The following is a 26700-nucleotide window of genomic DNA, read 5'->3' as shown; positions in this document are numbered from 1 at the left end:
TGACGTGCTTATTACAGAGCCTGGTATATAGTAGGGGCTCTGCAAATGGTTGATCCCAAGCCCCTAGTCTTCAATGTAATTTCATCTCCCAGAGGAGGGCAGGCCTGGAGGCAGAGATCTAACCACACAGGGGTGGGGGCGGGGGTGGAGGCTGAGGCAGTGGGAGATCCAAGGCAGGGAGGGAGTGAGGAGAATGAAGCCTTGGGATTGAATTCGGAGATGGGTCACCATCTGGGGGATGAGTCAAGCAGCCCAGGAAGCAGCAACTAGAAAAGTAGCAGAACCAGGCCTTGCCTCTGAAACCTGGGAGCCACGTGCATGTGTTAATACTGATGACAATCCTCCTTAGTAATAGTGATACTAATAATAACAGGAAGCACCTGAAACACAAGCTCGGCAGGGTCCGGAGCCAGGCCTGAGGATGAGCTGCGAGAATTCTCAAGACCACCTCCTTGGACCAGGGTGTGCCCTCTGTGCCCTTTCCCATCAATCTGCCTGCTTGCAGTTCCTGGGGCTCAGGCCACATCCACTGCCCACTGGGCCCAGTGCCCACCGCAGCACCCCGTGGAGCACTGACCTGACACCCCTCCAGCAGGGTCTCCACACAGCTCTCCCAAAGCTGAGGGGAGACCCTCCCAGCTGAGGGCACAGAGATTTTCTTCAACGTTTTTGGGAGAATCAGTTCCACCTTGGAACTGAGCTCCTTCACTGATGACAGGCCCCACTTGCTGCCTATCAGGCCCCACAGACACCCGTGGTCAGGGCACCCCCCCCTTCTTCTGCCTGGATGCCACCTGCAGCCTGTGGCGCCTCCCCTTCCTGCCCTGACTCACCTGAACTTGCTCACCTCCTTGGCTCTGCAGATGCTGGAATTCAATGCAGCTCCCAACCTCGACTCCAGACCCAGCTGCCAGCGGGACTCAGCCCTTTGGTCAAGGCTGTTTTCCTTGCCTGTAACTTTCTCTCTCTCTCCCCCTCTCACATCCTCTTTCTCACCCAGCACCCGTTCTTCAGAAAGGTGGCCTGGCCATATCCTGTTTTATGATTGCAGTCTCTACCCTGCTCCCAGATAAGGGGAAGTGGTGTTTACTTTGCTATCTTTGCCCTGTCCTGGGAATGTCCTGTCATCCTCTTATATCCATCAGACTAGGCTTCCACTGAGGGCAGGGCTGTGTCACCTCTTTTCTCAATCTACTCCCTTCAAGAGTTCAGAATCTCTTCATGAGCTGACCTTCCCTAAACTTAGAGTGATGGATACAGATTGGACTAAATACTCCTCTCCTAACTTAGGGTGACAATAGCCAATGCCCGTAATGACTTCAGTGGCACATGATGGACAAAGCCACACATATCCCCCCAGATCCTTCTCAAATGTACATGTGAAAACTGCCCTCCCTGAAAGGGCCTGGCAGCCAATGAGCAGAGTCATGCAGGACCTGGGAAAGCCCCCACTGACGCTCCAGGCCTCCCTGGACTGGGGCAAGTGGGCATGCCAGGCATGGCTCTACTGAGCAGGTCAAGGTGCCCCTGTTGCTTTGGCTAACAGGCTCCTTAGGAAGCTCTTTCCTGTACAGAATGCAGGCTTTCCATTCGGTATATTAAGGACTTGTGGAAATACTATCTTCTTTTTTTTTTTTTTTTTTTTTTTTTTTTTTTAAAGAAATTCACGTTCTTTTATTTATTTATTTATTTATGACTGTGTTGAGTCTTCGTTTCTGTGCGAGGGCTTTCTCTAGTTGCGGCACGTGGGGACCACTCTTCATCGCGGTGCGCGGGCCTCTCACCATCGCGGCCTCTCTTGTTGCGGAGCACAGGCTCCAGACGCGCAGGCTCAGCAATTGTGGCTCACGGGCCCAGTTGCTCCGTGGCATGTGGGATCCTCCCAGACCAGGGCTCGAACCCGTGTCCCCTGCATTGGCAGGCAGACTCTCAACCACTGCGCCACCAGGGAAGCCCGAAATACTATCTTCTGATTACTGCCATTAAAAAACTGAGCAACAGGTTCTCGGGCAGGAGCCTAATCTGCTATGATAACATGGTTCCTGTGGGGAAATCGGATTCCTTCCTTTCGATACCCATCAGCCTTTCCAGGAATGGAGTACTCAGTCGGAAAAAGTGAGGGATGAGGATGGGAATCATCTCCTACCTGGCCCCCCCACCTTTCTCTCTATCCATCCATCTGAAATCAATATGCCCAAGGACCTCTGTTTAGTCCTGAATGGCTGAGGTTTGTCCTTCAATTGTGCTCCTGAGTATATCAAGTTATATAGTTATACCACACCCTAGGTTGTCTCTAGTTGTTGACTACATTGTACCCTCAAAGCTGCCTGTCCATTTATCTCTATATCAAATCTGAACGTAGGGCCAGTATATGCTTGAGCTCATTGTTTGAAATTTAAATGTTAATGAAAAAAATAGTATACCCCCCAGTGAATAAATAAATAAATAAAATTGATGTGCGTACAAAACCCGAATTTCTGCACCCGGGCCAGGCCTCTCTCCCACACTGCACACTCCCTTACCTGCTTTGATGTGTGACAGAAACCTCAAACTCAGCATGCCCCAAACCCTGCCCCTGGTCTTCCCCAAAGCTACTGCCCCCACTGCCTTGCCCACCGCAGTTGATGGCCACTCTGTCCTTCCTTAATACCTTTCTTTCTCTCACCACTCTCCCCACAACATCCAATCTGTCAGGAAGTCCTGTTGGCTATACCTTCCGTAGATCCAGAATCTGACCGTCGTCTCCTCCGCCGCTGTCACCTGCCGCCTCCCAGCCACCGTCATCTCTTGCATGGGTTACGGCAGCAGTGTCTCAACGGATCTCCCTGTTTCCTCCCTAGTTCATCTACACTTTGTCTCAATGGAGAAACCGGGGTGATATAGAATCTCCCAACCGGAGACTTTTGGCTTCCTCACTGAGGGGATGTCTGAACCATGGTCACTCGTCTTCCACCTGTATGTCCCCAACTTCTGCATCAACCACTTAGTTCACAAGTATGTTTGGCGATGCATTTACTGCGTGTCTGTGGTAGGACTGGAGTATTAAACCTGATCCTTCCAGGAGCTCCCAGCCTCCCTAGGGAGACCATTAATCCATTTGGAAAAATTAAAGAGCGATGCGCATGATTGTTGATTCAGCTTCATGCAAGGCTGGGAGAGGTGATGTTATGAGATCCCTTGAGGGAAGTCTTCTGGGAGGAGGAGTGCCCAGGGCTGGGCTTTGAAAATCTGATTGGAGAACAAGGTGGATAAAGAGTATATTTTAGGCTGAGAGGTAGGGGAAGAGCCTGCAAAAAGGGGCAAAGTGCATGAGCTTGTTAGGTTCAGGGACAGACAAAATCTGGGCCTGTCTGGAATGGAGGGTGTGAGATGGGGCTGCGAATTGCTGAGCCATCTCCATCTTAAGGCCTCCCAGGGTGGGGTTGGGGGAGAGGGGAGGGGAGGTGTGTGTGTCACCTGGTATGCTCCCCACTAAGGGGTAGGGGTGAGCGTGGAGGGAGGTGTGTCCTCGTCCACGCTCCAGTCTGAGGGCCCTTATTTCTTTCACTGAAAGTGACCATGAAGCCTCATGTGTCCGGCACTCCAACTTCCTCTCCATCTTCCCCAGACTTACCTGACCCTCCTCTTCTCTTTAGCATAAGGGACTCAGATGACTCAGTCCTCCAGGAATGAGGCTGTGCTCTGATGGCAGCATTTAAGCTATGTTGGTCCCCGAGGAAAAGAGGGAACTTGGTGGTGGGATGTTTGGGTGTCCCTCAAACCGGGTGCTTGGACTGTCTCACAGGAGGCTGTGTGTCAGCGGAGAGGATCTTCACTGCGGTCAGTGATGGCTAGATGACCACAGCTTCAAGGGATGGGACACAGCAGACCACTAGTACCCTCCTCTGCTGGCCTGAGAACACCGCCACCCCAAGGCCCTGATTCATGCTGCCTCTGCCTCTCAGCCCTGCCCTCCCCTCCCCTAGGTACCCATTGGCCCTTTGGAAGAATGAGGAACATTCCCAGTCCAGAGCACTGAGTAGCCAGATAGTCTCTGCTTTAGTGCTACTCCAGCTCTGTGGCTGAGAGCCCCCTGCTGGCAGGCATTGGTTTCCATCCCAGGAAGCTGCACCCTCCTTACCCAGGGTCCCCCTTGCTCATTAAACTCTGGCCATGGGGACCTTCCTTCAGACGTTCGTATATGCCAAGGTCTTTCCAGGAGGGCTTCCCAGCACTCTCATCCTCAGCGTAGCAGGCCTCCCTACTTTGCTTTACTAACTACTGTCCCTGCTAGTCTCAGCGGGAACATCCCTCCTCAGAGGCGCCGTTGGGGTTGCCCTGCACCAGCTATATTCTGCTCCCTCATTATTCTTGCTCACAATTTTCAGTTCTTTTCCCCTCTAGAGCTTAGCACAATTTTAATTAAATAGTTGTGTGTATTTGTTTCATGTTGCTCTCTCCAACTAGATGGCAAGCTTCCTGGGTGCAGAGCCCCATCTGCCCTACTCACAGCTGTATTCCCTGTGTCTCTGGCCACGGTAGCTGCCTGCAAGAGACACGCTGAGTGATGAACGCTGGAGATGCACGGCTCAGTCCTGCAGGGAATCAGGGGCTGCTGTCCCCCGTTTGATTCCAGAACAGTTTGATTCTGGGCTGCAGTGTGAGCTGGGGGCTTGCTCTTCATCATGGGGCGGCAGGGGGGAGGGTCTCAGGTTCAGGAGGTGGATGGGAATCATGACAGAAAAAAGTCCAGGGTGAGGGGTCCCCATATTCAGGCCTGCCCTTGACTTTTGTAATGATAAATCAGGCTAACAAACTGTTACATAAAACATGTCCTGTCCTCCTACTTTGACACATATACCTTCAAAATGGCCTGGAAGTCTAGATTTGGATTCAGAAATTTTGGACTATTGGAGTTTCATACCAGAACTTGGTAGCATAGGAGGAACTGGCCCTTTGCCCCAGAGCCAAGGCCAGCTCAATCTTTTGTTGAGAGTTTTAATCTTCAGTGAGTAACATGGGAACAGAAAACAGAACAGATTTATCCCACAGTGGCCCCTAAGGAAGGGGCCTGAGGTCTGCATTCCCCAAGGCCACCTGGCTTTGTTCTTTCCAAGGCCTGGTTGGTCAGGGTTTTCTTTGGTTCTCTAAGTGCTATAGACTGAATGTTTATGTTCCCCAAAATTCATATGCTGAAACCTAATTCCCAGTGTGATGGTATATGGAGGTGAGATCTTTGGGAGGTGATTAGGTCCTGAGGATGGAGTCCTCAGGAATAGAATTAGTGCCCCTAAAAACAGACCCCAGAGAGCTCCCTTGCCCCTTCCGCCATGTGAGGACACAGCAAGAAGACAGCTGTCTATGAACCAGGAAGTCTGGCTCTCACCAGACACTGAATCTGCTGTTGCCTTGATCTTGGACTTCCCAGCCTCCAGAAACATAAGAAATCAATTTCTGGTGTTTATAAGCCACCTAGACTATCATATTCTTTTACAGCAGCTTAAGCTGACTACGACACTGAGCTACCCATGAATTTCTAATAAATTCTTTCTCCCACTTTAGTTAGAACCAGAGTTGGTTTCTGTTGCTTGCATCCAAAGATAGTCTCCCATTGTTCTTAAATATTTCGAAGAGTGTGATTTTTAAAAGGCTATATGTATTATATTCACTTATTTGGCTGATATCCTGTTGTTTTGTGCTTTCCTGCTAATAGCATTACCACTTTCGATCCATCTCTCCTTTTTTTCAGTTCTGATACATTTCCTAAGCACATACTGAGCAAAATGGCAGAAGCAAGCAAGCTAGAGAAAGTCTTCTTATAGGAAGCATGGCTTGTTTCTGACACCCTAGTGGAATCCTTTCACTGGCCAATTTTGTTCCACTGTTTCGTCATTCATTCTTTAATTTATAAGCCATTCTTAACGTTGGAAGGATCCTATGGATTGTCTAGGGCAGGAATGGCATCTTGGCATCCCGCTTCAATGAATTGGTCAGAGTTACTTGAGCGTTGTAAACTCAGTGGGAAAATTGTGTCATAATTAGTTCTCCACGTTTGACATGGTCATGGAAGGTGGAAGTCTGGATATATGTACCACATATTTGTCATTCCTGATCTAATGCAACTTCCCACCTAGTCTGAAAATTCTCTGATCTATAGTATTGCTCTGAGATGGTTTCTGATTAAGCACATTCATTGGAAGAGCTCACTTCATATTTGGATTTCTCCTTTTGTTATTAAGTTCTTCCCTGGGAGTATGGGGCAGAGTAAAGGGCTGGGTTGATTTAGATAACCTAAAGCTAATTCTGATTGACTGCCACTGACTAGTTATGTGATTCTAGGGAGTAACAGTCTCTTCCGGCCTCGGTCTTCCACCTGAGAAATGAAAAACTTGAACCGAGTAACCACAAAGTTTCCTTCCAGCTTGAAGATCCTATTATTCATATGAGTCAGTATTTGCCTCACAGAGACATATTCCATTGGCCTCACTTACACAGTAGGGCTTACGTGACAGCCCCTCAAATATTGGAGGACCAACGGCCTTCTGAGCTTTTTGTTATCAGCTAAACATGCCCAGTTTCTTTAATCATTTCTCATATGATGAGGTTTCCAGACTTTTCACCATCTGGTCATTCTTTTCTGGACACTTGAGTTTTCCAATGTCTCCCTGGAGGTGTGGCTCCCAGAACTGGACCTGGGCTAGTCGTGCAGTGGGGGTATCCCCACTCTTTTTTTTTTTTTTTTAACTTTTTTTTTTTTTTTTTGATGTGGACCACTTTTAAAGTCTTTATTGAATTTGTTACAATATTGTTTCTGTTTTATGTTTTGGTTTTTTGGCCGCGAGGCATGTGGGATCTTACCTCCCCGACCAGGGATCGAACCCACACCCCCTGCACTGGAAGGCGAAATCTTAACCACTGGACCACCAGGGAAGTCCCCTATCCCCACTCTTTACCCATGTGATCAGCCTGCCCCTCCTGGCCGATGGGACCCGTGCTGACCAGTGCACAGCCCACTAAAACTTTCCTGAATCTAGGGATATATTTTATAGTTTAGAGGCCCTCCTTCAAGCTGCATGCAGAACGGATGCAGGGAGCCATGGAGTCAAATCTGGAAGGAGGTGGTGCTTCCTCCGCAGACCAGTAAGTAACCAAGTACTGGTGAACTGAACAGGTGCTACTTCTTGATAAACATGGAAGGAAGATTTGCCAGAGATATCATTAATGTTTGCAGCAGTTTTTTTTTATTTATCAATTTTTAAAATTGAAGTATAGTTGATTTACAATGTTATATTAGTTTCAAGTGTACAAAATAGTAATTCAATATTTCATAGATTATACTCCATTTAAAGTTATTCTGAAATAATGGCTCTAATTCCCTGTGCCATACAATATGCCCTTATAGCTTATTTATTTTACGCACTGTAGTTTGTACTTCTTAATCCCCTACCCTTATCTTGCCCCACCCTCCTTTCCTCTCCCCAATGTTATTTTGTTTTTTGAAATGAGGCATTGGGTGCTCATAGCTCCACTCGTGAGAAAATGTGTCTCTAACCCTTCTCTCTTGCGATACCCTCCCCGCTCCATTCCCTCTGACATCGTGGCACATGAACCCTTTGCTCGAGCAGCTCTTGTATTTACACAGGACAGGTACAAAGGCTCTTGCTCAAAGGAGATATAATGAAAACAAGGAAAAGCGAACACAGATTTGGAGTGGATTCTGGTCTGACCGTGAGCCCACTGGAGTTAATGGTGCCAAGGTCATTATGGGAGGAATCTGACATTCAAACAGAAGGGGTCGCTCCTGGCTTCCCTAACTCCAGGGACGGGGTGTTCTGAAGACCACAAGGTTCCCGAGTGCTGTGGGCCCAGACCATCACTATGGTCCTCCCCTTTCCTTCCCCACCCTCTTTGTTTTGGCCCAGTTGCCCTGGTCTCCGCTCTCCTCTTCATAAACCCCAACTATGCTCCCCGTCAGGGCCTTTGCATCCTCTGCTCTCTGGAACGCTCTTTGCCCAGCCACTGCACGGCTCACTCCACTGCACTGGGCTTCTGTTCACATGTCACCTCGTCAGGAGGAGGTGTCCTCTGATCCCCTTATCTAAGACAGACCCCTTCTCCCCAACACACCATTCTCTTGCCATTTACTCCGCCTTAGCTTTCTTAGTAGAACGTATCCACCTGTGACATGTGCTTACTTGCTTATTTATATTACCTAGAATATAAACTCCATGAAGGAAGGACATTGCTTTATTCACTACTGAGTCCCCAGTGCCCTGAAGTCTACCCAGTGCATGCTGCACACTCAATCAATATTTGTTCCTGTGTGACTTTTAAAGCATCAATCCCAATGCTTTTCAACACAAACACTGTGGTGGGTTAATTAGTCCACTAGTGGACAAATGAGTCATTGGGGATGGGAACCTCAGTTGATTTGAGCAGCGTGAATATGTTCAAAAGGTCCTGGCGTATCACGCAACAAAACCGCCATCTACATGAAGTCACCAAGGGTTACCGCGTGAAGGAGAACTGTGGGTCCCACCCCATCCAGAACTGCTCTGATCTGAGGCAGGGCCCTGGAGATGAAGGCAAGAGAGAAGGGGAGTGGGGTGTGTGTGTGTGTGTGTGTGTGTGTGTGTGTGTGTGTTTCCCTCATTCAACCGCCATGGCTCATTGCTAGACCCTGGGCTTTCTCTTTCACATCAGTTTTAGAGACTAAGGCCAGTTTTGCCTGGTTCATTGACCAGGCCCGGGGAATGCCCCTGATGACAGGTGGCGGCAGCGCTAGCTGCTGTGGCCATGTGCACTGTTCAGGTGGACTTGGAAGAAGGTGATGGGAGAGAAGTGGATGCAGGAGAGGCATGAGGACTAGGCGAAGTCAGGTGGCCAGCAGGGGACCTCTGAGCAGAGCCAGCAGGCAGGAACATTCCAGGACTAGTCGTGTGGAGGAGTGGCCATATGAATCTGGAGGCCAGATGAGCTGACCATTTGTCCAAGGTGAAGTGACTGCCCAGGAACTGGGGAGAAGAGGGAAGACCCTTGCACAGGGCTGACATCCTGGGTGGAGGGACTGAAGCCGCCCTGGGAAAATACTTCAAAACCTACCCCTGTTTCTTCAATGCCTCCTTCCTCTATCATCAAGACTTGAGTGAAGTCCTAGAAAAAAATCCAGTTACACTTGGGAGGGAGTAATGCTGGACCATATCATCTACTAATTCTTAAGTGTAAGTTTAGCTCATCAATTATTTTTTCCAGTGGCAATATTCCAGAGCTTTTTAAGACAGAATCGCTCAGTGGCAGATTGTGTTTTGCAGAGATGGCCACAATAATACCTTCCATCCCACATGCTCTCCTTTCAAAGTGACTTTGAACACCTTCCCATTGAGTGGTGGGTCCCTTGAACTTGGGTGGATCTTCTGCACTTGCATCTGAAAATGAGTGTGGCAGATATTAGGATGCCTCAGCTCCTTTCCCTCCATAATTTCCCTTCTGTTTAGCTTTTCCTGGCTCCTCTCTCTCTCAGTCTCAGGCAGAGACCCTCATCCTGAGCTGAGCTCATTTTCCTGAAGTTGTGCAAGAACTTCCTGTTGGCTGAGGAATTTAATCTCTCTTTTTCTGGTCACTGTGCTAGACAGTGAGGAGAGAATCTCAAACCCAACTCCAGCTCCTGTGGGAGGCATGATGGTCAGTGCTGAGGGTGAAGATGTCAATTAAAAAGATGTTACCGGCAAAATGACACCCATCCCAACCATGAGATATCAACCATCCCTTGGTTGTCTAGAACTGTAAATTACCTTTGAGGACCATGAACTTGCAAGTCCTTCAAGCTGGAAAGAGAAACCCTTGACTCCCACGTCTCTTCTTCATCAAGTTCTAGACCTTTTCTTATAATTCCTTGGTTGTGGGAAACATCAGGGTCTCAAATGACAGGGGCTAGGGTTGGGGCTGAAAGTGGGTGATTGTCTAATGTCTTTTAGAGGCCAGGACCCAGGCTGGAAGTAATCCTTTGATGCTGGTTGGTTAATGGTTGTGTTAGTCTGCTAGGGCTGCCATAACAAGATATCACAGAATGGGTGGCTTAAACGACAGAAATTTATATTCTCAGTCTTGGAAACTGGAAGTCCAAGACCAAGAGGTTAGCAGGTTTGGTTTCTCCCAAGGCCTCTCTCCTTGGCTTGCAGAGGGCTTCCTTCTCTCTGTGTCCTTCCATGGCTTTTCCTCTCTGTGTGTGCATTCCTGGTGTGTCTCCCTCTTCTTATAAGGACACCAGTCATCGTGGATTAGGGCCATCTCAATGACCTCATTTAACCTCAATTATCTCTTTAAAGACCCTATCTCCAAACACAGTCATATCCTGAGATACTGGGGGTTAGGATTTCAACATGTGAATTTAAAGGGGATTGAATTCCATCCATAACAATACTTCACGAACAGTGGTGGAGGAGTGAGTGCCCTGGACAATCAATCTATGGATCCTGGAGAACTTCCAGTGTCCTTGAGGGGATGTCCTGCTGGGTCCATGCTGCCCAGAGCAGAGCCAGGACATGCAACCAGGGGAGAGGGAAGGGGGAAGGTGTGGAAGGTTGTGTCAGTGCTTCCTGCCCTCCCAGTGTGACGGCTGCCCAGGCTGTTCCTGAGAGGTGGTACAGGAGTCTCACAGGAGGCCCATGGTGGTTTCCAGGTACCAGCTACATCCCAGAGCATCATGTGGCTAGGCGGTGGGTTTCCTCACGATCCAGGCATTGCTCATGGCAGACCCTGCACGAGGGGGTTCTCTGTCTCTGGAGCCACTTCATCAGCACAGACATCCTTCTTCTTTTTCCCTGGCAAGGAGATCAGAACGAAGGTTACCCCTCCAATGTTTGTACCTAAGGCCTCTGAATTCTGACTGTCCTTGCGTATTCCTCAGGCAAGGAATAGCTCTCCTGGTTTCCTAAGACCCTGGAAAAGGAGATGCTTCAAGGACAGGAAGTTCTTCCTAATGTCTAGCCTTTCTCTGCAATTATGGCACGCGTTTAGCTGTAGAAGGTATAGAAACTTAGAGCTGGGATGGACCCAGTTAAATGACTAGGCCGAAGCCGTGTGGCAGAGGCAAGGGCCAGCCTCCAGATGCCCTGGGTAGAGCCTTTCCGCTATCCCAGGCAGTTGGATTCTCCCTACCCTTCTCAGTGTCCAAAGCTGCTCTTTTCTGAGCCTTGAAAACATTAGGAGAAGTGAAAGAAGTCAGTCACAAAGGATCACACAGTGCATGACTCCATTTACAGGATAGACTGTCCAGAAGAGACAGTCTAGAGACAGAAAGGAGATTAGTGATTGCCTGGGTCTGGAAGGGAAAGGGGGACTAGGGAGTGATGGCTAAGGGGCTTGGGAATTTCTTTTTGGGGTAATGAGAATGTTCTCAAATTGAGTGTGGTGATGGATGAACAACTCTGTGACTATAATAAAAGCCATTGAGTTTTACACTTGAAATGCATGAATTACATGGTATGTGAATTATAGTCCAATAAAGCTGTTAAAACAAAAAGCTGCTCGTTTCCTGGCTTCCACCTTCTTACCACAAATCCTGGGGGCTGTCTGAGGCAAAGGGCCACGTCAGACCCTCTCAGGAGCAGACAGGCCCCTAGGTGGAGTGTGACCTCAGCTGCTCCCTCCTCCCTCCCTTGCCTGTGGAAAGAATATACAGGAGCCAGCCAGCCAGCCGGCCCAGCTGCATGCTCAGTGGCTGCGCCAAGACTCTTGCCTTTTAGGACACATCCACTGAAGTCTTATGCCTCCTTCTCCTTGCTGACCCACTCTCTCCATCCTGGGATCAGCCAGACAGCCTAGGATGGACATGTCCGCGAAGCCCAGGTCAGCTGGGGTAGCTCTTTCAGGAGCTGGATGGAGAGCTCAGAACCCAGCTTGACCTCTGAGTGTCCCCTTCCTTCTTCTCCTGGGGGAAGGAGGCCCTATCAGTCCCTGACCAGAGAGGTGCTTCTCTCAGGGAGCCTTTCCTAGGATGGTTGGCAAGAAGGAGTTGGGATTCATCTAGATTTTCACTCAACACACCTTTATTGATACCAGCTATGTTCCAGGAACCCTTGCTAGGTGTCAGGGGGTGGTGACTCAGCTTTCGTCTTTCAAGACCTGAGAACTCCATGGGAGAGTGAGGGCAGTAAGTGCTGTGACTCAGATGAGCACTGGAGAGTCAAGGCAGGACACAAACCCAGCCTGGGTGTGGGAGAGAAGGTCGGGAAGGCTTCCTGGAGGGGGCACACCTTGAAGATGGTGGAGGTGACAGCCAAATGAAGAGGGCAAGTTGGGTGGGAAGTTATGGAGAATGTGTTCCAGACAGAAAGAGTAGAATGTGCAAATGCCTGCAGAGGCACACAAGAGAGTAGCTCTTTTGAAAACTGCTGAAGGAACTTCAAGTATTTCAGTCTGACTGGAGACCAGACTATTAGATGGAGAGGGCCAAGAGATGACATGGGAGAGGTAAGCCTAAATAGGAGGAGGTTCAGACTTGGCCCTCCTTCCCAGAAGACCTACCTCCTCCACCCACCCCCAGCCCCTGCAGGACTCCTACCTGAGCAGGGGCCCCAGTGCCAGGCAGAGAGACCAGCCAGGATCAGGAACAGCAAGACAGGCACCACCACCAGTAGCACATCTTTGTAGGAGGCCATCCCTGGAGCTGGACATGGAGGGGGCGGGGTCACAGGTGGACTGCATGCTTCACCATCCCTCAACCACTGGTCCCCAGCTCTTGGCATACCTGCCTGGCGATGGCAGCTCTCCCAGGGGGTGACTGTGGCCAAGTCCCAGCTGACAGGGTTTGAGACAATGCAGGAATAGGCCACACCTTTGTCACCTGGTCCCAGTGACACGCTCAGCACATGTCCGTCCATGAAGAGGCCACCTGGCTTGATATCAAGGTCAATGGTTCCCTCCCGTCGCCAGCTATAGGTTATGTCGCTGATGTTGGGAGCCCAACAGGACAGGAACACTTGGCAGGTCTTGGGGGGCTGAGCATCCCCTGATACAGCAATGAACACTTGTACCTCGGGCCTGGGCACTGCATCTGAGCAAGAACAGCAGAGCCAGTGTGGGTTATAGGGATGCTGAACGGGGCCCATAGCTCCAGCTCTGGGGTCCATGCAGGGCTAGATGCCACCTCTGACTAGACCACTCTGGCTCTAAAGCCTCATCAGGCTCCCATTGCCCACAGGACGGAAGCTGAATTTCTAAGTCTGGTATTCAAAATCCTTCATTAAATGGTTGATGTCAACCTCTCCAGCTGTACCTCCTGCTGATCTTCCCCACCCATCTTAATTAATTTCCTGTTCTCCCAAACGTGTCATGCTCTTCTTCATATCTTTCATATGGCTCAGCTGTACACATATGCTTTTCTTGTCTCACCCTCCTAGAAAACTCCTACTCATCCTCCAAGGCGCAGCTTGGACACACTGCTTACTGCTCTGATTATGAAGCCTTCTCTGATATTCCAGGTATGGCTCTGAGCCCTCCGAGAACTCTGTGTATCCCTTGTCATCAAATTTCCCTGATACATGATACATCAGTCAGAGAGACAATAAACGTTTATTAAGGTAGGCACAAAAACAAACACATTCCTGGACTTTTGGAGCTTTTGGAGTTTGGTGAGGAAGACATACTAACAAGTGATTATGAATAACTAAGAAAATTATTACAAGGATGCAAAATTCTGTGAAGGAGCAGACCAGGAGGTAGGGGCTCTGCCTTGTTATCTCCATAACCCTTGCTCTCAAGGTGCTCAGCTACCTGGTCCATTGGACAAATTGGTGTCCTGGCATCCCAGACCATGGCTGCCCTTTCCTACATCGGTTGATGAGTAGATCATGAGTCTCGTGGCAAAGTGGGTCAGCGGGAGAGCATTCTGGCAACAACGGGAGGGCTCAGTCTCTGAGAGCATTCCAAACTTAAGCTGAGTAAAACCTCATTAATGCCAGCTCAATCTGGTGGGATTTGTGATATGAAAAAAGAAAAGATTTGTTGGGTGCACTAATAGTATAAACAAAGATTACAGGGGAGGGAGATATTTACACTACTTAAGAGGACAAGCTGCTTCCAAACACCATCAGGCACAGTAGAAACACCCATTGACATTTCTAGTAACTGATCTGCTAATTCAAATCATTCTTATCTATTGTCAAAGCAGAGCTCCTAAGGACGGCTGCTTGGCAGCTTTGTGCAATTAGTTCTAATCACGCTACGTATTTGGAAGCAATAAAACAGCAATTTCCTTAAAATCTGTAATTCAGATGCTGAGAACAAGGCATTTTAGAGCTTAGTGGTGTGGGTGCTGCATGTATTATCACATTCAACGTCCTCATTTCACATATGTGGCAGCTGAGACTCAGAACGGGGGAGAGCCTCCCTAGCTGCCTGTGTGGTTGTGAAGGCTGTTCACTGTGCAAGGGCGCTGGGCTCAGGGGGTAACAGGTGAGGGGGCGGGGTGCTGAATTCCAGCCACCACTCTGCTTGCCAAGCCGTGCAACATGGACCAGGGTCGTGTGCGTCCAAAAGGACACACATTTAATTGTACACTGGCAGCCCGTGTGGCTCACCTAAGTGACGAGCCAGTTATCTCCCTCTAGGTGTGGGAGGGTCTCTCTCTTTCCGGTTTGCTACTGCCTTTCTCTCCCTCAGTGTTTTGCTCTGCCCAGCTATCACCCCTACTCTCCATTCTTAAATTTGCACCCTTTCCTCCCCCTTATTCTATCCCAATTTCTGAGGTTTTACTGAAATAGGAGTCACTGACATATCTTTTCCAAGCCACTAGATAGATGAATAGGAGCTCAAAGGCCATTTTATCTTTACCAGCAGAAATACGGTGGCAGTGGTAGAAGCATAGGTGGTGATGGTGGTGCAGGTGATGGTGGGGGTGGTGGAGGTGGAGGTGGTGGAAAGAAAGGCCCATCCAGCCTCCAGTGAATTCAGTCACCCCAGCTGTGGTGCTGAGAGCAGCTTTATGAATGACCCTAACAAACCTATGTAGAACAGAGGATCTGCTCAGCTGAGCCCTGCCAAGTCAGACTTGTGAGAAACAAAAATATCTGTTGTTTTTTAACCAGTAAGTTTGGGGATGGTTTATTTTGCAATAACAAATAACAGAGAACACCCATGAATGATGTAAATTTAAAATCTCTCAATACCTCTAAAAGAGCTCTTTTAAGAAATAGGACATAAAAATTCTATACTTTAGTTGCAATGAATTTTTAAATTAAAATCACTGTGTCATAGTTTATTTGCAATATTTATTTTTCTTTTTGGTGGTGCATAAAATAATGGCATGTCTTATAACCTGTTATCTTAGAATTGATGATGTCTAGGCCAGCCTCTATCCCAGATGCTTTCTCAAATGCCGCTGATTTTACCTCTATTGGCATTTGCATGGTAATATTACTATACAGGTTTTACAAGTGAGAAAGGTCAATGTCAGGGAGTAAGTATTGTGTCCAAGGCCACTGAGATAAGAAAAGACCAAGGTAGCGTTCAGACCAGGACTGTAGGGCGGAAAAGCCTGGCTGCCCCAGCCAGAAGCTCACCTGGGAGAACCCGAGGAGTTTTCTTACCTGTGGCTGTGGGGAAGCAGCTGTTCCCTGAATCAGCCATGAGGTCAGAGGCCACAGGTTTCTAGAGCCCAGCTCCTCCCCAGTTTCCAGGACGCAGGATGTCTTTCCGGAGCTTTGTGGGAGGAGGTGGGGCAGAGAGCCTGAGTCAGGCGCACTCACCATACACCTTGAGCTGCAGGGTCTGGGTCCAGGCTCGACCTTCCTTGTCCACCAGCAGCACGGAGAAGTTGCCGCTGTCTCCAGACTCCAGCGGCCGCAGCTCCAAGCTGAGGTTGCCGTGCAGCTGGGCTCGGCCCAGGAAGCGGGAGTGGTACAGCGTCTCCAGAGACCCCCGGAAAAACGTGGCCAGGAGCTCCTCTGAAGGCCAGAGGGATCTCCAGATGGCCTCTCGGATTTGGAAGCCGGGAGGGCGCTCTGCCACCAGCAGCGCCGAGCCCCCCACCTGGCCCTGAACTTGGGCACCGGTGACAACGAAGGGAAGTAGTGCTGAAAGGACAGAACCCCATCACTCTGCCTGCCCCAACCTCCTCATCTCTCTCCTGCATGCAGCTGAGCTGCTGCGGAGCAAGGGAGGCCCCTTCTCTCCACACTCCCTCCACCCAAGCTGAGAGTGCCCCGCGCCAGGGAATGGGAATAAAACAGTGAGGAAGGGAATCCAGTCCCTGCGCTCATGGAGCTCAGACTCTTAAGACAGCAATTTACCATGATGGCAACAAGGGGTGCCCTGGGAGAACACAGGTAGGCTGATAGGGTGACCTTGCCAGGCCTTGAGGGACTCAGAGAAGAAAAGGTTAAGCTGAGACCGGAAAGAGGAATGGAAATCAGCTAGGCCAAGCAGAGGGCGGCCTGGAGTGGGGATGGGGAAGTGTTAGAGACTGAGTGGGCAGCACACACAAAGGCCCGGACGGTGAGAGAGCTCGGTGCACCGTGGGGAACTGAAAGTAGTTCTCCGCAGAGGAGGTAAGAAATAGCACTGCAGAGTCTGTGGGAACCAGATCCTGCAGGGCCCTAAAAGCAACTTTGGAGTTTGGGCTTTATCCTTAGAGTGACGGGGGGGCCTTGGATAGTCTTTAAGTAAGAGAGTGACGTGATTACATCCGTGGTTAGAAAGACAGCTCCAGCAGAGGTGTGCAGGCTGCACGGGAGGTGGGGCAAGACTGAGGCTGCGTCTATTCACCCCAAGGAGAGTGGGATTGTACTTGTACTGGAAGTACAATGGGAACTTGTACCGAGGAAGGGAGCAGCTGAGACAGGCGGAAGTGGGAGGAATGGAGAGGCTACTGTGTGTAGTCAGTGGGATCTGGTAACAGATTAGATCTGGGGAGTGAGGGCGCGCGGAGTCAAGGATGGCTCCCAGGTCCTTGGGAGCCACTGGATGCCATTCTCTGTGATCCAGAACAGGAGGAGAAACAGAATGGGGGTGAGATGTCTGGAGGCTGTTTTGCTGGGAACATATTCAGTGTGACTTGTGTGGGTGACACTTCTGCTTGAAGTGCCCCTCTGACTCCTTTGCTGACTAACTTCTGCTCCTCCTTGAAGCATCACTGCCTCCTCTGGCCTCTGCCATCTGTCACTGCAGGTTACAAACTCTCTCTGTGTTCCCACAGCGGGCTGGGATCACCACTACAAATGCCCCTATCCCTCTATTGTGACCACTTGTTTATGAGTCCCATGAGACTATGAGCTCCTCTTTTCATGTTTGTACTCCCTGTGCCCAGCACAGTTTAGGAGCAGGATGTAGGAGAAACTCGGCAGATACACTTAATGCATGACAAAATTGGCTGAGGACTTCCCTTGTACCCAGCACAGTGGTGGGCACGGGGGTTCAGGGCAGAATAAAAGCAGATGGAGAACACACCCAAGTGCTGGGAGTTTGGTTAGGGAGCTGGGTTCTGGATGATCACTCAGCCAGCCGCTGGTAACTCCAGTCTCCTGTCCGTCTCACTGCCCTGCCAGCCCCAGTTATCTCAGTCCTAACTGGGGATGGCTTCAGGGTTAAGGCACCGTGGAGATGTAAAGAGAGCATAGCACTGGATGTCAATCAAGACTCCTGTTCTATCCTGCCCTGGCTCTGCCACGAACAAGCTGTGCAATCTTCAGCATACCTCTTCCCTCTAAACGCTTCCATTGTCCCATTTGCAAAGCAAGGGGGTGCATTCAACCAGTGGTACTCATCCCTTTTACCATTCAGAAAAATTATTTTTGCTTCCCATGTCCACAGATTTGAAAGATTTGTGAACCAAACAGACTCCCTCTTTTTGGCAGGATTTCCTTCACATGTTTAGAAATGTTGAAATCTGCAGACTTTTGGAGCCAGGAACTCAGGTGGGGACACCGGACAAAATCATCTTGAAGTCCCTATGAGTTTCTGACACAAACAAAAGTGTCTGAGTATTTGCCACACCCCATGGCTCCCATCCCCTGGCCTAGCAGCGCTGGCCCTTGTCATACTGACCACTTGCTAACCAAGGGAGGGAACTCAGGCATCGGACAGGATGGGGGGCGGGGTGTCGCCCAGTGTTGAAGAGACCTGATTTGTCTCTTCTGACATCACACCGCTATCGACCACCCCAAGTCCACAGGCAGTATATTAACTTGCTTTTGTCTCTCATCCCTCCTCAATGTCCACTTCCACAGACCTGCAGGGAGGAGTCTGAGCTCTCCCACAGGCTGTTGGAAAGACATCCTCAGATTGTAAGAGCCCTGCCCGCCCCTGCTCTCCCCAGACCACATTTAGAATTTGCATGTGTTAACACTGCCAGACCCTCACATTCTCACGACCATCTCTTTCAAAACCAATGGTACCACCAGCCTCAGTTTTAACCTCCCTGGGCCACAAAACAGCTTGTGTCTCAGGGGCATGGAGGATCCTCGTGCTGCCATCCTTTATCCAGGATCCTGCATCTCTTTGCCTCTGCCTAGCTTTTAAGGTTGCCCAAGAACTTGCTTCAGTCTTCCTTACCCCTCCACAGTTCCTGGGTCCTCACTTGGGTTGGGGAGAGGATCCTGCCCAGATGCCTGGGGAAGGGACTTCAGCTCTCTGAGGCCAGGCCACCTGCCTGCCCCACTTACCTTCCCAGAGAAGGAGACTCCACAGGCACCACACGGCCATACTTCGGAGAGGCAGGCAAAGTCGCTCGACAGCCAAATCCAGAACATCCCAGGTCAAGCGGATGCATGGAAGGAGCTGTGGTCCTTCTGGAAAGTCCCATGTTTAGAAGGAGGAATGTTGACTCAGAACAGGACGCCGTGAAAGTGAAAATATCCAGAGGAAAGTGGAAGTTGGCCTCGGGTCTGGCTGGGCTCTTTCAGGAGCTGATTCTTGTAAGTCAGCCTCTTTCAAATGCCTATGGTTGGCCAATGCAGATGGCAAGCACCCCCCACACAAGCCCACATCCTCCTCGCTGACTCCCGCCGGGCATCCCCACATCCCACTCTGCCCGGCTGCCCCCTGCCTTTCCTGTTGTCAACACAGAGAGCCCTCTAAACTGCGATTCCCATCATCACTTCTCTGCTTAAAATTCTTCTGCAGCCTCCCACTGCCCTCAGGATAAAGACTAAACTCTTGGCTTAGCATACAAGGTTCTCCTAAGTCCAACTCCAGCCTGCTTCTCCAGCCCGCTGTCCTACGTCCATTCTGCTCTCCAGCCACGCCAAGCCAGGACTGCCTCTTCTCAGAACTGCCAATTCCACACTTCCGTTCACTGTACTTGTTCCATTCATCCTTCTGGATGTGGCATGGCTATGCAGCTGGCCGGACTCCCATTCCAGGCTTCCTGACCACAGGCAGCATGAGGAACCTTCCTTTCTGCGTGCCCAGGGCGTGCCCGTTCCTCTGTCATAACTCTTAGCACACTGTTTCGCAACAGTTTTCTCATCTCCACAGACTGTTTGTTGCCAAGGTCTCATATTCATTTCTGTGTACCCCTCGGTGCTGGGCATGTCATGGATGCTTAATGAACATTTGTTAAACCAGGGTGTGAATTCTAGAGATTGCTGCATATTTTGCTTCCTGGAAGCCCTACAACTCTCCTCTGAGAGGATCTGATTATTACCCTGTTAGAGCTGGGGGAGTTTGGAAACCAGAGTGAGGTTAGCACCTTTCAGAGGTCACAGAGAAGCAGAGCTATGAGCTGAGCTTCAGTCTTCCGAGTGTGGTCCTTTTTGCCAGTCGCTCCATCCTAACTCCGTTTCTCTTCTCACTTGGTGGTAACTTGGTTTCTTTAGTCAGGGAAGGCTTTGCGAGAAGATAAGGAACATCTCCGAGCTTCCTGAGTGTGGCTTGTGGTGTCTAGTCCTGCAGAGCTTCTGACCTGTCAGTCAAGCTGAACGCTCTGCCCTGGACCCAGCTGGGAACGAGGCAGATGTGGTGGCAGGTGAGCAGGAGGCTTCCAGAAGAGGCTTCCTGCCCTCCAGTTACTCGCCACCAAATTGTAGGAACAAGATATGCCTGGGAAGGGAAGGCGCACAACAGACGGACACGGCTCTGTGCAAAAGAGCAGCACAGACGGTCCACGCTGCAGGAGGGCACGGGAAGAGGTCTCTGTGGATGTGGGCAGGGGACACTTCCTTAAAAGGTGGAATTTGAGCTGCATCTTGAAGATGGACATGATTTGGATAGGCTGAGAAAACAGGGAGGGCCAGAGGTTGGGGGTGGGCTCTGAGCATGAGGGGAAAGCAGCGTAAAGCTTGGCAGTGGGGAGGTCCCGTGTGGGCTCCAGAGACAATGAAAGAGCAGAGGGAGGAATCCTTTAGGGCTGCCTTGGGTAAAATGGAAAGGGAGCCTGGGGGTCAGATTATGGGGTCCTTGAGTACTGGGTTAAGTTTAGGCTTTTACTCTGGAGGCCAGCAACTCTCACCCGTGCTGAAAACTTGGATTCTCAGGGATTCTGGTTCAGTGGGGCTGGGCTGGGGCTCAGGAACCTGTAGTTTTAACAAGCACTGCACTCCAGGTGATTCTGAGCTAGTGAATGGAGGGAGGGCTCTGAGAAGCACTGCTTGGAGGGAGGGGGCTGCTGTCCATTTTGGGCTAACTTGCTAGTGGGAGGACAGCGTGCAGGGCTGATTGGGAGAGAAAAAAGAGGCAGGGAGGTCTGGGTAGCAGCTATTGTGATTGTCCTGACTGGAGTAGAAAGGAACCCTCTAGAGAGAAAGGGGCAGAGCTGGAGTTGTGACAGAACTTGGACACCACCCACCTATGGGACACAGAGGCCAAGGGAGAGGACTGATCTATGACTCCACTGTCAATTCCATCATCCATGTGTCAGATATTTATTGATCATCTACTTACATATCAGGTGCTGGGGAAACAAAAGATGAAAGGCACAGCCTCTGCCCTCAAGGAATCTGCAGTTTAGATGAGAAGACAGACATGTAACCCAGTGATTACAATCAGTGCGGTCAGAGCAATGCCAGCTGCGTGCATGGGATGCTATGGGAGCCCGAGGGTGGATGGGTGGGAGCCAGCTGGGGGGCTAGGAGGCCAGGTGGGCCTCATGGAGGGGGTAGTGTTTGAGGTGAGCCTTAGGATATAAACAGATGAGGGTGAGGGTAGGACTTAAGAACTCAAGCTCTGGGGTCAAGCTTCTTGGGTTCAGGTCTTGGCTGTGAAACCTTGAGCAAAGTGGCTGCTCTGTGTTGGGCATCTTCATTCACGAAACGGAGATTAATAACAGTATCTACCTCTCCGTGGTGCCGTAAGGGTGAAACCACTTAAAATAGGGTCTGGTGCATAGTCAGGTAAAATAAAGAACGTGGCCCACTATCCAGTTCTACAAGTTATTGGCTACTGCAGTTGCTGACCTACAGTACACCCTGAAAGGAATTCAGGATGACGATCAGGATGAGGTCTTCTGTGCTCTGGGAAAACAGGCAGAACAGACCCTCAGATATTTTATGAACCCAATTTCTTGCATCTTCCCATACTTATAAAAGCACTAAAATCATTGACTAGGATAGCTGTGCCTTGTGACAAGCAGTAACCTTCTACCAAAATGTGTGCTTAATTGCATGGACTCTTTCTCCAAAATCACTGTATGCTGACCTCCCCCAACCTCTTCAGAGCAGTTCCTCAGAGCTATCTGAGAGGCTGTGTCCCAGGCTCTAGTCCTCTGTAAGTCCCCAAATAAAAAGGAAACTCACATTGTGCATTTTAATTTCAGTTGACAATCAGCACTCAAAAAAAGTAACCATTGTTACTAAGTGGCCAGAGAGAGGGAAGAAGGGAGAGCTGGGCAAATGCAGGTAAAGGAGTGTTGAGGTGCCAGCAACCCTGCTTCAACTCTCTTCTCCCAGTTCCTGAGGGCGGGGATCAGACCCCCTTCATTTCTGCACCCTGTATATCACCAAGGACAGGATTTCCATGAGGTGGTACCCTTCAAGCATGTGTTGAAGTGGATTGAATGATTCTGAAATGTCAAGGCCAGGTCTGGGGTGGCCATGGAATGCAGGAGTCTGGCTGGTGTGTGAATGCTGGGAATACGGATGCTGAATTCCTTTGGAGGAGACAATGGGCAGTCACACTGCCTCTCAGCAGAAAGGGTGGTCCATAGTGGTCCATCCAAGCAGGAAATGAGTTGCAATCTTCTATGCACCACCCCAGCCCTTTTCCTTTAGGGGAATTTCAGGGAGGCTGAGAAAGTGGGGAGGGGGAGGTTGGGTGAGGGCCTGAAAATATCCCACCCGCTTCCCCCAAAAGAAAAACTTCCAGCAGCCCTGTGACAGCTGGAGAAGAATGGACTGATGAAGGCACAGGAAGGGTTAAGTCTGTGGTGGCAGGTTCCCCCACCCCTCCCGGGGCTAATTACTGGTTCAGACCACATTAATTACCCAGCCACAGGGGGAGTGCATGGAGTAAATTAGCTAGTAAGTTCAAAGGGGCCACTCCGCACATTCCTTAATTAAGAGAGAAGCTGGCAGCCGGGGGCTGCGCTCAGCCTCCCTGGGGCCTTTCTGGGAAGCCCGGAGCCAAGGAGTCTGCCTCTGCCGCAGCCCTGGCAGGTGCAGTAGTAGCCCCATCTGCCAGGCAGAGTGGCCTGCACCTGCCATTAGCCCACCTTCCCTGCGGGCTGCGGTGGGGGTAGTGGCGAGCAGGTGTAAAATGTGGCCAAACCAGCATCTGAGCTCAACCCTTAGCCCTGAGAGCAGCGTGGTGCAGAGATTCAGGGCTGGGTGGAATTTGATGGGGTGTGAAGGGTGGTCGAAGTGATGCCCTGCGTCTGTCCACTCACACTCGTCCTTGTTCCTTGGACTGGCCTGAGGGCAGAATGGGGCCTTGTTTCTCCTGGGGTGGGGGGAAGTGGAGAAGGGAAAAGAAAAGGTGAGATGCCTGGGGAGAGAAGGGAGCTGGCAGAGAAGGAGGCAGAGGAAGAGCACCAGGCAGGAAGGAGGGGCCTTCAGCGGGCTTTTGGAAGGCAGGGGTGAGGGAAGAGGGCGGAGTGTTGCTGGAGGGTTGGTGGGCCTCTGGGCACCACTTCCAGGGGGCTGTGCAGGATGGGGCTGAGGGAGAACCCCAGGTAGAACCCCACCTGAGCCCCGTCTTGTGTCTACCTTCACCGGCACGGTTCCCATAGGGTGGACCAGCTGCCTGCACCATCTGCCAGCCGACACCATGCCAGCCCTAAAGGCTGCCCTGGGCGGGGGAGCCCATGTGCACCCCTCCCTTGGCAGCCAGCTTGGGCAGTGGTGCTGCCATGTGATGAAGACTGGGTTTGAGGCAGTGCCTGCATGTGTGAAATGGATGTACTTTAACCTGCCCCAGAGGACACTCTCATGCATGCACAGCCCCGAAGATAACTCCGTCTTCAATATTTGTGTCCGGGGCACTTCTCTTGCCTCACCCTCATCTTGGCCCTGCTGGGAGTAGGTAGAGGGAATGGAACCTTCGATGGACCAGGGGCATGGTGCTCACAGCTGGAAGGGGGGAAACTGAGGAGAGGGGAAAAAGAGGGAGCCTATGAGATAGCTTGTGGGAGACTGGGTGGGAGGCATCTGAGGCTTTGGTAGGGTCTGCTTTTGCGGCAAAGACATACCTTCCCAGAGAGTCAAACGAAGGCTGCACAAAAAAGAAACAGAGCCACAACTGTGTTGTGCTGAGGTAGAGAGCCGGAAGCTGGAAACTCATTTCTTCATTCCCTCACTTACCCAGCATTTGTTGGATTCCCATCTTGTGCACACTAATGTACTGAGCAAACGTTTATTGAACATCTAGCACGTGTAAGCCCCATGAGACCAGGAACACATGCTGATGATGACAGCGACCACGCTCCTGACCATGAAAGGAACAGTCACTCTTCGTCTGTACGTCACATGGGAGAGAATTCTGGAAACAAGCACAACATAGGTTCTTCACTCACAGAGAGTGGTGCGTGCTGAGTGAGCAGCCTTAGTGACGCTCCAGGTCTGCTGGGTGCAGCTTCTTCCGGCCGTGTAGACAGAGATATGACATGGGAAAGCCTGGGTCTTTCCCGTGTTGTGCACCTTGTCTGTACTTACCGTCATCACAGTTGATACGGAGATGAAGGACACAGAGTTGTTTAGTGGATGCTTATTTAAATAAAAAGGTAGGAGATCTATTTCCTAGCCAAATTTAAAATAACAAACCTGGAATTGAAAGAAATTCCAGTATGTGCAACCTGCCTGGTTCAGGAAAAGGCCATGCTCCATTTTTATTGTTCGTATCTAAATGGTGTAGCGACATACAAGACAAAGATGGGGTGTCTAATGATATCTTACAGAGAACCTGTCCAGTGAACGGATCAGACCACAGTGTAGGCGCTCATGTCCCTGACTACCCAAGAGGGCCACCAGAGGGCAGCCTTGAGGCTGCTGGCTGTCCTCTTACTCTCTACCTTAAGGGGGCAGCTCCAGGCTGCTTCTCCATCCTCATCCCAGCTAAGAAGTTCTTTCTTTTCTTCTTACTCTGTAAGTGATATGACCCCACAGAGCACAGGTCCCTAGATGAGGCACAGCCAACTCACCTCTGCTGGATATGTGTCTGCATTTAGCTCTGACTTGGAGAGAAAAATAAGGTCTCATAGCTCAGAGCCTTGATAAAGTGTGGAGGCAGCTTGTGTGCATTCCTGTGGGGAGAAGCACAGTGGCAGGCTGGGCACTGTGGCATCCTTTTTCTGTGCCTGCAGGGTCTGGCCCTGGAGAACTGTGAGGGTCCCATCCTCCCTTGGCAGTGGCCCTTCCTCCCCTGCCCACCAGCATCCTCTAGGAACAGAAGCAGCTGCCTGCTCTGAGGACTGGAGATGGGATTTGGGGCTGGTTGTGCTGATATCAGGCAAACCAGAGAGAGTCTGGGCTGAAAAGAGTGGGTTTCCTCTGAAAACTCTGTTTTCTCTATGTTCTTCTGGGGATTCTCTTTTCCTTTAATTTTCTTAGTAATTGTTCATTTTGGAAAATTCCAGCTCATTCTTTTATAAATTAAGGGTCTGAGGAGAGAGCAAAGTGTCTGAGAGATCAGGCCAGTGGTGTGTGAGTGAGAGAGTGTGTGTGTGTGTGTATATGTGTAAGATAGGACTTCTCACCTATGTGTGTTGAAGGACCTGTTTTTCTTTTTTATTTCCAATCCATTGTGGAGCTATACTTTGTAAAATATAATAAAAACACATTACCAAAAAAAAAAAAAATTAAAAGAGAGGTACCAAATACGAGCCTTAATTTTTATGATTATATTAAACAAACATAAAATTAACTCTGTCAGATTGCTATAAAAGTTCCTAAATTTTTGCTTGCAATTGTTCTATTATCTTGCCTGGACTGGTAAATCCAATTCACAGACAGCCCCCAGTCCACGGACCAGGCGTTGAGTGTCTCGGGTGTAGGGCAGGGAGGAGGGAGGTATGAAAGCTCAGAAGCAGGTGGTCTGTGGACGACTGGAGGGTTGGCTCTTTCCCAGTCCCCATCATCAGTGTTCTCTTCATGAGCTGTCTTGTCTATGTTTTTTTTTTTTTTAAGATTTTTTTTAAAAAATTAATTAATTAATTAATTTTTATTTATGGCTGTGTTGGGTCTTCGTTTCTGTGCGAGGGCTTTCTCCAGTTGTGGCAAGTGGGGGCCACTCTTCATCGTGGTGCGCGGGCCTCTCACTATCGCGGCCTCTCTTGTTGCGGAGCACAGGCTCCAGATGCGCAGGCTCAGTAGTTGTGGCTCACGGGCCTAGTTGCTCCGTGGCATGTGGGATCTTCCCAGACCAGGGCTCGAACCCATGTCCCCTGCATTGGCAGGCAGACTCTCAACCACTGCGCCACCAGGGAAGCCCCCTTGTCTATGTTTTGACTTTTTAGAAGGAGGCGACTCACTTACAGAGGGCGTGGCGAGGGCTTAGGGTCGGGGTGCTTCCTGATTGACCAGTGAAGACCCTGTGCTTCTAGATGGTGTGTGCCTCTCAGTCATCCTGGCAGAACCAAGGAGGCAAAGGGGAGGGGACCCTGGTGTATTCTGACTGTGGATTTTGACTGGTGATGACAGAGACAGGAGGATGACGAAGAGGAAGGGTTGGGATGGGAGGAGGGAAGGGAGAAAAGGGAGTAGAAGACAAGTGAGAAAAAAGGCTAGCATGGGTTACCTTATCCACTGTCTTTACCCAGAGCAGAACCACAGATAATTAAGCTCCCAAAGGCAAGTGGACTGATTTACTTCCATGACATAGCATTTTGGAGGTAGACCAGGCTTTTAAAACTTTCATGTACATGCATATCGCCTGGAGATCTTATTGAAATGCAGATTCTGATTCAGCAGATCTGGGCATCTGCATTTCTAATAAGCTCAAGGGGAAATGCTAGATGTTTGCAGCTCTGAGGGGCCAAGAGCGCTGTGAACGAGCAGACTTCTTGCTAGGGGAGGCAGGTACCAGAGTTGCTAACTCGGACTTCACTCTCCGTGATTCCAGTGCAGGGGCCTGCAAGCTGGGGCCAGGGCCTCACAGGAGCAAATATATAATCCTTCACTGAGCACTCTGGCTGTGGACTGGACTGGCACTCCCCTCCCTTCCCAGCCCCTGCCCCGGCAACCCTTCCTCTCCCTCGCCCTCTCATCTCTCTCATCACCAGTCAGGTCCACAGGGAGTTCATTCTCCTTGAATAAACCAGCCCAAATGATCAGGCAGCCCAAATGATTGCTACTGATG

At 50.2% G+C, this 26700-nt stretch overlaps 1 protein-coding gene across 1 annotated transcript; it reads right to left on the bottom strand.

Annotated features, from left to right (window-relative positions):
* Positions 1 to 8694: 8694 nt before the first annotated feature.
* SLAMF8 (SLAM family member 8) lies at positions 8695 to 18942 on the bottom strand. The gene is made up of 5 exons (XM_007171798.3): positions 18639 to 18942; positions 15726 to 16052; positions 12728 to 13033; positions 12542 to 12646; positions 8695 to 10799 (listed from the first exon to the last, which is right to left on the bottom strand). The coding sequence occupies exons 1-5, from the start codon at positions 18676 to 18678 to the stop codon at positions 10723 to 10725; spliced, it is 855 nt and encodes a 284-aa protein (XP_007171860.1). The 5' UTR covers positions 18679 to 18942; the 3' UTR covers positions 8695 to 10722.
* Between the last annotated feature and the right edge of the window lie 7758 nt (positions 18943 to 26700).

The sequence above is a fragment of the Balaenoptera acutorostrata genome, chromosome 1 (genome assembly GCF_949987535.1).
Source record: "Balaenoptera acutorostrata chromosome 1, mBalAcu1.1, whole genome shotgun sequence".
Lineage (NCBI taxonomy): Eukaryota > Metazoa > Chordata > Mammalia > Artiodactyla > Balaenopteridae > Balaenoptera > Balaenoptera acutorostrata.
The sequence above is the reverse complement of the archived record's forward strand: the minus strand, read 5'-3'. Positions and strand labels throughout refer to the sequence as shown.

What these genes read in the sequence shown, in the direction of transcription:
- SLAMF8 (XM_007171798.3), bottom strand. Translation starts at nt 18,678, where the DNA reads ATGGCCGTGTGGTGCCTGTGGAGTCTCCTTCTCTGGGAAG. An exon ending in GAGCTGCCATCGCCAGGCAG is followed by an intron (nt 12,647 to 12,727) that starts GTATGCCAAGAG and finishes CTCCATGTCCAG; the next exon opens with CTCCAGGGATGGCCTCCTAC. An exon ending in GCACTGGGGCCCCTGCTCAG is followed by an intron (nt 10,800 to 12,541) that starts GTAGGAGTCCTG and finishes TCTCCTTGCCAG; the next exon opens with GGAAAAAGAAGAAGGATGTC.